Source organism: Sceloporus undulatus, chromosome 2, assembly GCF_019175285.1.
Source record: "Sceloporus undulatus isolate JIND9_A2432 ecotype Alabama chromosome 2, SceUnd_v1.1, whole genome shotgun sequence".
Classification (NCBI taxonomy): Eukaryota; Metazoa; Chordata; class Lepidosauria; order Squamata; family Phrynosomatidae; genus Sceloporus; species Sceloporus undulatus.
In genome coordinates, this window is record NC_056523.1 from 288,814,740 (window position 1) to 288,826,985 (window position 12,246).

Sequence of the window (12,246 nt, forward strand, 5' to 3'; positions counted from 1 at the left end):
ACACACACACACACACACACACACACACACACACACACACACACACACACACACATATATATATATATTAGCACCTCGGTCCTCCTAACATTTGCCGGGAGAGGAAATTCCTAATATTTCAAATTAATTATTTCACAATTAATAATAGGTAGACCTGACGCTGGCCTCCGTATCAGCAACCCTGCTTTTCATCACAGTTTAAAAGGCTCTCACTAATAATCCCAAACCGGTTTCCCAACCCTTGACATATATTAAAAGGAAAATGTAAAACAATCAATACCTGTCTGCAGCCTAACGTAACTTGTTCCCTATTTGACACAATCTTTTCTATTTCATTATATATACACAGAATAGGCGTCTCCAATTCTAGGGAGAACAGCTTGCAAGATACTATATTTGCAACATCTCTGTTTAAAAACACACAGAAAACAACACAGAGGAGACCATCCCCCTTTTGCCTCATGCAAATGTCAATAACTGTAAAAAAATACTGTCAAAATAATCTACATTTATTTCATTTAAAATACAAAACGTTGCACTCATAGAAGAAGATCGTAGTCTCTAAAGGCTGGATTTACCAGAAGAGTTTAGTTTTCTTTGGTTACTGTTTTTTTGCTCTGGTTTGATTTTTTAAAATTGAATTATGGAGACTTGGGAAATCAAATTTTCACCATTTGGTAGTTAAGGAAAATTTCACCATTGGGTAGATAAGGACCCCAAAAACACCCTGCAGAAATAATCAAGTTTGAGACCGCTTTAACTGCCCTGGCTCAATGCTAGGAAATTCTGAAAACTGTAGTTTTGGGAGACATTGAGCTTTGTCTGTCAGAGAGATCTCTGGTGCCACAATGAACCACAGTTCCCTAGCACTGAGCCAGAGCAGTTAAAGCGGTCTCAAACTGGATTATTTCTGCAGGGTGCTTTGGACCAACAATTCTCCTAATCGGTTCCATGAAGTAGAGAAGCTTAAATACATTTGAAAATGTAAGCCGATCACGTGTAAATAGAGATCTAGTCTGGCTGATTCCTTCTGAACATCCCAGTAAGTACTTTCAAGATCACAATGATCCTGTTTACTTTTACAGAAATCCAGTGGAATAAAAAGAGCGAGGGTCTTATCCCACTAAGCCTTCATATTGAGGGTGCCAGTCCCACTAAATACTACGGGGACGACAGGCTTAAATGCAATTTTATGGTTTGTTTATTTAAAAAAAAGATTGTGTATAATCCAGTGGCCTTTTTATTTGACCCAGAAAGCATTTTTCATACTTCCTTCGCAATGATATCCATCTAGTTCTTTATCAAAACAAGCCAGGACAAGATCAGTAAGGCAAGTAAGCCTTAAACGCTCAGGATGGGAAAACACTAACTCTCTGGAAGGCCTTAAAGCCAAGAGTGGCGTTTATTTTGTCCAAAATTAATTGCTTTATTTTGGAAAATGTATTTTTTAATAAAAAAAAGTTGGTTTTGTTTTTAAACGATTAGAATGGTACAATAATACTTGCAAATAATCATAAACAATATTCCTGGTCAAGTATATGCATAAAGTACAAAATAAAAAAGTGGAGGGGGGAGCGGAAGAGAGAGAAAATCCATAAACCTATTATGATACAAAAACAAAACACAGGTTAAAATAAGAATTGATAATCTCGGCTTTCTTCTGTGTAAACAAGTTAACCTTTCCGTATATATATATATATATTTAAAAAGCATGTCAGTCAAGTGAGCTGCAAGGAAAGAAGGCGTCCTTGGGCCGATCTCTCTCCCAATCTTCTTTTTTCGGTTTGCTTTTCGCCCTTTCTTCCCTCCCTTGGGATCCTTCTGGTCTATAGCGCTGCCGCAGTTTGTCGTAATTTTAATCCCTGGACCGCGGGAATCTTTGGAATGGGAACTCGCGGTTTAAAGGAATTTTTCCAATATATATTTTGCGTCCTTTCTTTTGAAGGGGAAAAATAATAATATAAGGACCACTTCTCTGCCATTCCTCTTTCTGTCTTGTATATCAGAAACGGCTTTGCATAAATAGAGCAGGGAAGCCCCCTCCCCCCAAAAAAAACCAAGAAGCCAAAATCTATGCGTCCAGTAAAAGGTCTCTTCGCTTTCTGTCCCGAAAATCCAAAAAACAAAGCGGGTGGAGGGGAAAGGGGAGCCCAAGGGGGGGGGCTGCGTCCATACTGCTGAAATAAACCGGTTTGAGACAGCTTTGTGTGCCTTGGCTCAATGGTATGTGATTTTGGGAACTGGAGTTTGTTGCACATATACAGTATATTCTTTTGCAAAGAATTGCCTACATACATGTGTGTGTGTGTGTGTGTGTGTGTGTGTGTGTGTATGAATACGTTATACACGTTATGTAGGCAATGCTCTGCAAAACGATCCTTTTGCATTGCCTACATAACTTTGTGTGTATGTATGTGTATATGTATGTGTGTGTATATACACACATGTATGTAGGCAATGCTCTGCAAAACAATCTTTCTTTAACTTTCTTCTTGGTATCCTGAGGAGATGTATAAAACCGTAAATAATAAAAGCTAAACAAACCCACACCTTTAGCATCATTCCAATGCCTACAAAGTATTGGGGTGACTTTTGTCTTTCCTGTGAGACTCTCTTCTCGACTGAAAAAGCCCCAACAAACGCCAGTTCCCAGAATTCCATACCCATGGAGCCAAGGCCGTGACAGCGGTCTCAAAGCGGGTTAATCCCTCCAGAGTGGATGCACCAAGAAGCGAAAGGGGGGGGGGCTGAAAGAAAGGCAGAAAGCGGAGGGGGAAGCAGTCCTACCTTCGGGCAGCAATTGGAAACTAGCAATTGGGGATCCTAGGAGGGAAATGGTGGGCATTTTGATGGAGGGGCCCTAAAGAGGCCGGAGACGGAGAAGGCCCCAAGGCGGGCGAGGAAGAGGAGGAGGAGGAGGAGGAAGGGGAAGAGGAGGAAGAGGAGGCCATCAGGGAGCGGGCCAGGGCCGGCAGCACCGCCGAGTGGGAAGAGCAGCCGGGTCCTGGGTTCAAAACGCCGCAGCCGCCGATGATGCTCTCGATGGAGAAGGGCGACCTGGCCAAAGCCGAGGAGGGCTTGGAGGAGGCCGGGTAAGCGAAGGCCGGGGTCCTGGGGGCCAGGTCGGGCCCGGGGGCAGCCGGGAGGAGCGGAGCTGGCGGCGGGGGCTGGGGCTGCTGCTGTCGCCCGGGGCTGTGGAAGGCGAAGAGGGCCGCGGGGGGCGGGTGGAAGGGCTGGAGTTGGAGGCCGTAGCCGCAGTTGTAGGGCCCATAGGGGTAGGGAGGCGGGGGCTGCGGGGCCGGCAGGAAGGCGGCCGGCTCCAGGCCCCTGAGCAGCAGGGCTTCGGGCCCTTGCGGGTGCGAGTGGGGCTGGTGCTGGTGCTGCTGCTGCTGCTGCTGCCTCTTGAAGCGCTTCCTGCGGCGGAGGAAGGAGCCGTTGTCGAACATGTCGGCCGACTCCGGGTCCAGGGTCCAGTAGTTGCCCTTGCCCGGGTTGCCGGGCTCCCGGGGGATCTTGACGAAGCAGTCGTTGAGGGAGAGGTTGTGGCGGATGGAGTTCTGCCAGGCGGGGAACTTCTCCCGGTAGTAAGGGAAGCGGGCGCTGATGAACTCGCAGATCTCGCTCAGCGTCAGCCGCTTCTTGGCGCTCTGCAGGATGGCCATAGTGATCAGGGCGATGTAGGAGTAGGGCGGCTTCACCAGGCTGGCCTTGCCCCCGGGGAGCCCCGCCGCCAAGGGGCCCGGCTGCGAGGACGAGGAGCAGGAGGAGGAAGAAGGCGAGCCGGAGCCCGGGGAGCCTCCCGACGCCCGCGCCCTCGGGGATCCAGGCAGGCAGATCTCCTCTTCCTCCTCCTCTTCCTCCTCCTCTTCCTCCTCCTGGTAAAGGCGACGAGGGAGAGGCTCGTCTTCCTCCTCTTCCTCTTCCTCCTCCTCTTCCTCGTCTCCCTCCCCGACCACGTCGATGTCCGTCTCTTCGGCCAAGACGGAGGCAGCATCGGACATCTCCGAGCTCAGAGTCATCGCGGGGCCCCGCCGGGCATCAGCGGCAGAAGGAGGAGGAGGAGGAGGAGGAGGAGGAGAGGGCAGGCCCCGTGGCGGCGGAGGAGGAGGAGAGGGCCCTCACCGGCCTCAGGCGGGGACCAAGGGAGGGCGGCTCAAGGGAGGACGCCGGGGATGCTCCTGCCCTCCTTCCCCGTCTTTCTCCCCCTCTGCTTCCTCCTTTTTCTCCTCTTTCTCCTTCTGTTCCTCCTCCTCCTGTTTCTCCTTCTTCTTTTCCTCCTCTTTCTCCCTCTCTTTCTCTTTCTTCTTCTCCTTCTTTTTCTTTTCTTCTTCCTCTTCCTCCTCCGCTCCGCTCAGCCCCGACGGGGAGCCTCCTTCCCGGGCTTTAGGGGGGCCTCTCCGCCGCCGGCTCCGAAGCGCCTTCCCCCTCCTCCTCCTGCTCCCGCCGCGGGTCCCTCCCGGGCTTCCCTTCTCCTCCTTTGGCCTCTCCTCCTCGGTCGGGAGAAGTGGCTTCCTTCCCGCTCGCTGCCTCCAGGCATCAAAGGAAGGCGAGGCGGAGGGGCGACACGGGCTCCGGGGGATCGGAAGAGGGAAGCCGGGCGGCGGAGGAGGCGGAGGCGGAGAGGGGGCGGCGGCCTGGGCTTCCTCCTCCTCCTCCTCCTCCTCCTTCTGCTGGTGCTGCCCTCCCGCGAGCCAAAGAGGGCCAGAGAGGGGCATCACATGGATGGGAACGTCACACGGAGGGAGGGAGGGAGGGAGAGGCAGACAACACACAACAGGCCTCCAAGGGGAAAACAGATATAGATATACATATACAAACATATATATATATATATATATTTGTATATGTATATCTATATCTGTTTATATATATGAGAGAGAGCGAGAGACCGTCCCTTCCAGGAAAATTATATATATGTGTGTGTGTGTGTGTGTGTGTGTGTATATATATTCCTGGAAGGTGTACATATTTCTATATATGTGTCTGTGTGTGTGTGTGTGTGTGTGTGTGTGTTGTGTCTTCTGTGGGCCCTCCCCTCCCTCCCTCCCGCTACCCCCCCCCGCCCCTCCGCACTACCTTGAGGACGGGAGGCTTTAGTCTAGGAAAGCTCAGGCTGCCAAGGTCTTTCTTTCCGTGAGTGTCCAAAGTGCTACAAGATCTCTCAGTACATCTCATGCTAATAGGTTCTTCTAGAATTGCTCCAAGCTGGAGGTACTGTACAGTTTGAAGAGAACAGACGCATTCAGATGACTGGAAAAGCTGAATTTTAGTCTCAAAGGTGCTGCTAGATCTCTCTCTCTCTCTCTCTCTGTCTCTAGTGCAACTCTGGTCAACTTTTGTTGCACTGAAAGGCCTAGAGATTCCTACTCTGCTAGGACTTTGTAGATCCTCCGGTGCAGTTCTATGGTCAGTGTCTGTTGGACAATGACCACAGAGTTGCGTTGGAGGACCTAGAGGTTCCTAGAGAGGAACATGGTGTTTTTGTTATTTGCAGTTTTTCCATATTCACGGGGATCTTGTGCCCGTAACCCTAGAGAATATGGAGGGACAAGCTCCACTCTGGGACCCACAACAAACTCCAACTCCCAGAATTCCATAGCCTTGAGCCAGACAAAGAGTTAAAGTGGGGCCAAGTCGGGTTATTTCTCCAGTGTGGATGCATCCTTTGACTCTCTTTGACCAAGCCGAAGCTTTAAGCCAGGCCAGGCCACGCTTCCTAGGGATACCGGAAACTGCAGCCAAAAAGAAAGAAAGAAAGAAAGAAAGAAAGAAAAAGAAAAAGTAACTTTATGCCCAGTTCTAGTAATTATTCTGGTCAATACCTTTGTGCATGGAGATGAAGAGGCAGATCCAGTTATATAGCTCTCCTCCTCCTCCTCCTCCTGGCATTGGTGTAAAAAGCAAAAGGGACAGTTTAAAAAATGATAATCACAATGGTCCAAAACACCCTGCAGAAACAATCCAGTTTGAGACTGCTTGAACTGCCTTGGCTCAGTGCTAGGGAATCCTAGGAACTGTGCTTTATTGCGGCACCCGAGCTCTCTGACAGAGAAGGCTAAATGTCTCCCAAAACTACAGTTCCCCAAATCCCCGAGCATTGAGCCAGGGCAGGTAAAGCGGTCTCCAACTGGATGGTTTCTGCAAGGTCTTTTGCTCCGATGTTTTGTTGTAGTACTGTATATAAAAAGCTGGTGTATAGAAAGCCAAAAATAATAATAATAAATAAATAAATAAAAAGAACAATTTACCAAAAAAAATCACAATGTTTTCCAAATCGCAAAGGAAGGTGAAGTTGCAGGGGCCACAAATTGAAAAGAAAAGAAAGAAACAGGCAAAACATAGAGAAGGGAAGCGGAGGGAAGGGGATCTACATTGGAAATCCGGACTGGTGTTAAGAGTGTTCCCTGGGGCTGAGAGATGATAAAGCGGTGTTGGAGGTGGAGGGAAATCGGAGGAGAAAATCCAAATTGCATTTGCATTTCCAGAGGGCAGCCGAGAATGGACCTCCCTCCGTTATCCCTCAAGAATTCCCTTTGAGGGGGCTGCAATGGAAAGAAGGAATCTCCCCAAATTATTCAATATTGTTTGCAAGATTTGCGTGCTGAATGAAGGCCATCGGGTACTGAGGAGGAGGGAAGGGTTGTTGTTGTTACTCTGTGCCTTCAACTGGCCTCTGACTGTGTCCAAAGGAGGGCGACCAAAACGGTGAAAGGTCTGGAAACCATGCCTTATGAGGAACGCCTTAGGGAGCTGGGGATGCTCAGCCTGGAGAAGACAAGGTTGATATAGCCTTGTTTAAGCATTTGAAGGGATGTCATATTGAGGAGGGAACAAGCTTGTTTTCTGCTGCTCCAGAGACTAGGACCCGGAACAATGGATGCAAGCTGCAGGAAAAGAGATTCCACCTCAACATTAGGAGGAACTTCCTGACATAAAGGGCTGTTCGACAGTGGAACACACTCCTTCCTCGGAGTGTAGTGGGGTCTCCTTCTTTAGAAGTCTTTAAACAGAGGCTGGATGGCCATCTGTCAGGGTTGCTTTGATTGAGAGTTCCTGCATGGCAGAATGGGGTTGGACTGGATGGCCCTGGTGGTCTCTTCCAACTCTACGATTCTATGATGGCGACCCCAAGGCGACCGCATCATGGGGTTTCCTTGGCCAGCTTCTCCAGGAGAGGTTTGTCCCTCTGAGGCTGAGAGAGTGTGACTCGCCTAAGGTCGGCTGCTCAGTAGGTTTCAGTGGCCCAGCCTGGATTCAAACCCTGGACTCCAGAGAACAGAAAACAAGTCTCAAAATTCTTCCCTGAAGGGATCTCGGTTTTATGGGTATCCGAAGTGGCTCCTTAGGAAATGTTCTTCTGGGGAGGGTTTCCTAATGTTGCCCTCCTCAGTGGTAAAGCAGAGCCAAGTGGGTCGATTCTCTCTCTTGCAAGCAGCCAAGCACCGATCTCTCTGCTTCCCAGGAGACCTGCTCAGAGGAAGGCCCCGAGGGGGGTCCCTACAAATGACAGAGCCGGGGTGAAAGCTATTGTATGTTTTTCTCTACATGGATAGCCATCACACACACACACACACACACACACACACACACACACCCAACTGTTCTCTCAGCTTTGCTGCCTCTCTATGCCATTGCCAAGAGAGACTCACTGAAAACCATGCCCAGATATATCTGAATAGGTGGATTTGTTCTATGCTATGTGGATCTATTGGGGAGGGGGCTGCTTTGAATTTCTTGTATTTTACACAATAACGCCTTGTGCCCCCAGAGATTAATTTGTTGTGTTTGTGGTTGTTGTGTGCGTTCAAGGCATTTCAGTTTCTTATGGTCCCCATTACATTGGTCATTTCTCACAGAAGAGGCAGACGTTTGTAAATGTGGGCGCATGGCATGATTCAAGCACATTATGGCAACCCTAAGGAGACCCTGTCTTGTCGTCTCCGATTTATGGGGACCCGATCCCGGGTTTTCCTGGCAAGATTTCTTGAGAGGGGAGTTTGCTTTCGCTTTCCTCTGAGGCTGAGAGAGTGTGACTTGCCCAAGGTCACCCAGTGGGTTTCCGTGGCTGAGTCGGGGTTCGAACCCTGGTCTCCAGAGTCATAATTCAAGACTCCTACCACTACACCATGCTGACCCTGACCTCTTACCCCTGAGTAAACCTCTTGGATGCTCTGGCCGACTCTCCAGCATCTCACTCGGAAGTAGCCGAAGGCAGAATCCAAACTGCACCAGGATTGTTATTATTATCTGAGGAAGTAGAGTGAAGTCTCGGAAAGCTCCTCCTGCCAACTTCTTTCTTTCAGTGAGACTCAAAGGGGCTACAAGATCTCTCTGCGTATTGATTCTAAGGACTAACACGGCTATGTCTTTGAATTCTACTAGTATTATCATTATTGTTAACAGTGTTCATCAGCATCATAGAGCTAGGCAGGGATGAGTTTTTAAACTCTGTATCTTTCAATCTTTTCAAAAAGTGCTTGAATAATGCCATACACCGTCACTGACAAACTTCTGCCTCTCCTGTGAGAAAGTATCAGTGAAATGGGGGCATAAGAAACTGATATATATATATATATACACACACACACACACACACACATATAAATCAATGAAATGGGGGCATATGAAACTGAAATACTGTGTGTGTGTGTATGTGTGTGTGTGTGTGTGTGTATATATATATATATATATATAAAATGGGGGCATAAGAAACACACACACACATATATATATTCAATGAAATGGGAACATAAGAAACTGATATATATAAAATATGAAATTGGGACATAAGAAACACACACACACACATATATATATATATATATATATATATGATGAAATGGGGGCATAAGAAACACACACACACACACACACACACACACACACACACACACATATATTCAATGAAATGGTGATATAAAAGGATGTGGGTTTGTCCTGCCTAGATAAGAGCAGGAAATTCATGAAGAAGATTTTAAGTCGAGTTGTAACTGGCAAACCCCTTTCATTTGAATGGGTCAACTCTAGGTAGGAGTAATGTTGGAATTAGTTCTGTATTTGTTCCTTAAGGGAAATGGCTCTGTCCACAGCCCTCCTTCAACCACATTTTTTTTGGTGGCAGCTTCCTAAATAAAACTTTAGGAGATAGGAACTATTTAGGAAAACATGTATCATCGGAGCCACACGGTGGTAGCACTTTCCCCCTGACCACCAAGGATCTCTAGAGTGAAATTTAACAGGGATTGGATGGGGAAACAATATCCCAGGAACCTCTTTCTTGGGGTCATTGGATCATGCATTTTATCCAAACGGTGGGGGCCTTTGAGAAGACAGTGATCTGAATAATTTTGGTAATGGGAGATCATCTTGCAAACGAAAGGTCTAGAAGCAGTGTATTGACACTAAGGCTAGAGTTGTTTACTCAGAGTCAGATTTAGTAAGCAGTCACCTGCAGACAAGTTTTGTATTAGTTTGGAGCCTCTAGTTAACTGAGTATAAACGCAATACTCCTTACTTACTTCTGAGTAAGGAGAGTCCTGATCATTTCATCAGGTTTCTAGCCAGGCCTTTTAGGTCAGGTTTCATAAATAAGAGAATTAATGGATCTCATTAAAGCCAGTGGCAATAATTCCTCGAAGTTTGTCGAAGCCAGGCTACTATTATTTCCTGCCATTTCATAATATCTGTTATCTTTTTCCAGCTAAATATCAGCTGGCCATTAATATTTTTCAGTCAAGAAGCTACTCTCACAGGGAAGGAAGAAAGTCACACCAGTTATGGGCATTGGAAGAAGGCCCAAAGGCATTATATGAAGAAGGAAGTTAAATAAGGATCATTTTACAGAACATTCCATTATATATATATATACACACACACACACACACATACACACACATATAGGATATATACACACACTACACACACACATTGCATACACATACACACACACACACACACAGTGGGGCAAAAAAAGTATTTAGTCAGTCATCCAATTGTGCACGTTCTCCCATTTAAAAAGATGAGAGATGCCTGTAATTGACATCATAGGTAGACCTCAACTATGAGTGACAAAATGAGAAAACAAATCCAGACAATCACATTGTCTGATTTGGAAAGAATTTATTTGCAAATTATGGTGGAAAATAAGTATTTGGTCAATATCAAAAGTTCATCTCAATAGTTTGTTATATATCCTTTGTTGGCAATGACAGAGGTCAAATGTTTCCTGTAAGTCTTCACAAGGTTGGCACACACTGTTGCTGGTATGTTGGCCCATTCCTCCATGCACATCTCCTCTAGAGCAGTGATGTTTTGGGGCTGTTGCTGGGCAACACGGACTTTCAACTCCCTCCAAAGGTATTCTATGGGGTTCAGATGTGGAGACTGGCTAGGTCACTCCAGGACCTTGAAATGCTTCTTACGAAGCCACTCCTTCATTGCCCGGGTGGTGTGTTTGGGATCATTGTCATGCTGAAAGACCCAGCCACATTTCATCTTCAATACCCTTGCTGATGGAAGGAGGTTTGCACTCAAAATCTCACAATGCATGGCCCCATTCATTCTTTCCTGTACACGGATCAGTCAACCTGGTCCCTTTGCAGAGAAACAGCCCCAAAGCATGATGTTGCTTCACAGTGTAGGTATGGTGTTCTTTGGATGCAACTCAGCATTCTCTCTCCTCCAAACACGATGAGTTGTGTTTCTACCAAACAGTTCTACTTTGGTTTCATCTGACCATATGACATTCTCCCAATCCTCTTCTGGATCATCCAAATGCTCTCTAGCAAACTTCAGACGGGCCTGGACATGTACTGGCTTAAGCAGGGGGACACATCTGGCACTGCAGGATATGAGTCCCTGGTTGTGTAGTGTGTTACTGATGGTAGCCTTTGTTACGTTGGCCCCAGCTTTCCGCAGTTCATTCACCATGTGGTTCTGGGATTTTTGCTCACCGTTCTTGTGATCATTTTGACCCCACGGGGCGAGATCTTGCATGGAGCCCAGATCGAGGGCGTTGATCAGTGGTCTTGTATGTCTTCCATTTTCTAATTATTGCTCCCACAGTTGATTTCTTCACACCAAGCTGCTCTCCTATTGCAGATTCAGTCTTCCCAGCCTGGTGCAGGTCTACAATTTTGTTTCTGGTGTCCTTCGACAACTTTGGTCTTTACCATAGTGGAGTTTGAAGTGTGACTGTTTGAGGTTCCCAGATATATATATATTAACACCCAGAGAGGATGAGAGAGACGAGAGAGAGAGCAATCCTATATATTTACAAGTCAACCCTCTCTCTTACCACACACACACACCCCCACCCCACAAAACTGTATAAGAGAGGGGAGGGACTATGAGATGTGTTGCAGTCCTATATAGGGCCTATAACGAATCAGTCCCGCTGTCCTCGCAGTGGAGCCTACTCTCTGGTAAGTAGCTTCATGGTAGGAATTCCCAGCCTTCCACATTATTTTGTTCAACTTTTGGGTGGAGCCGAGCCCACGGAAATCTTGCCAGAATATAAAATTTCCCAGTTAAGTGATCCACGAGGCTCTTGGTTTGTTTTTCATTCGGAACGACATTCAACCACGGATACTTCTACGATTTTTTTTTGTTTGGGGGGGTCCATTTAGGTTAAATTTTCCGTCGCATTAAGAGCCTTGTCTGGCATCGACAGATACTGGAATTTTTATTTTTTTAATAAGCACTTTAACAAAGAAATAAAGAAAGAAAGAAATGTTCCGCCTGTCATTTCTCTCCAAACTAAACACCCAGCCCGCATTTGAAAATACAACGGGAAGTTAAATTAAGGATCGTTTTGAGAACATTGGCCATATATATTTGCATGTGTGTATATATATATATATAAATGTGTGTTGTGTGTAGGCAAATTTATTGACATGTGTGATATACAACACACACACCACACACAGTGGGGCACAAGTATTAGCAGACATCAATTTGTGCTAAGTTCTCCCATTTAAAAAGATGACTGGTAAGGCCTGTAATTGGACCTTCTAGGTAGACCTCAACATGGAGACAAAATACGAAAAACAATCCACTTGGACTGATTTGGGAAAGAATTTATTTGCAAATATGATGGAAAATAAGTATTTGGTCACATCAAACAAGCAAGATCTGGATCTCAACGACCTGTAACTTCTTCTTTTAAGAGTCTCCTCTGCTCTCCATCATTAACCTGTTAATGGACCTGTCTGCAATTGTTTTTCTCAGCTATAAAAGACACCTGTC

At 46.5% G+C, this 12,246-nt stretch overlaps 1 protein-coding gene and 1 pseudogene across 1 annotated transcript; both read right to left on the minus strand.

Annotated features, from left to right (window-relative positions):
• The window catches only part of LOC121920665, a 1,182,487-nt pseudogene that overhangs the window by 164,733 nt on the left and 1,005,508 nt on the right, over positions 1–12,246 (minus strand).
• FOXD1 (forkhead box D1) lies at positions 2,318–4,600 on the minus strand. Its single transcript, XM_042448472.1, has one exon. The coding sequence runs from the start codon at positions 4,017–4,019 to the stop codon at positions 2,808–2,810; it is 1,212 nt and encodes a 403-aa protein (XP_042304406.1). The 5' UTR covers positions 4,020–4,600; the 3' UTR covers positions 2,318–2,807.

Bases quoted from the DNA above. Each gene is read 5' to 3' on its own strand.
- FOXD1 (XM_042448472.1), bottom strand. From the start codon at position 4,019: ATGACTCTGAGCTCGGAGATGTCCGATGCTGCCTCCGTCTTGGCCGAA.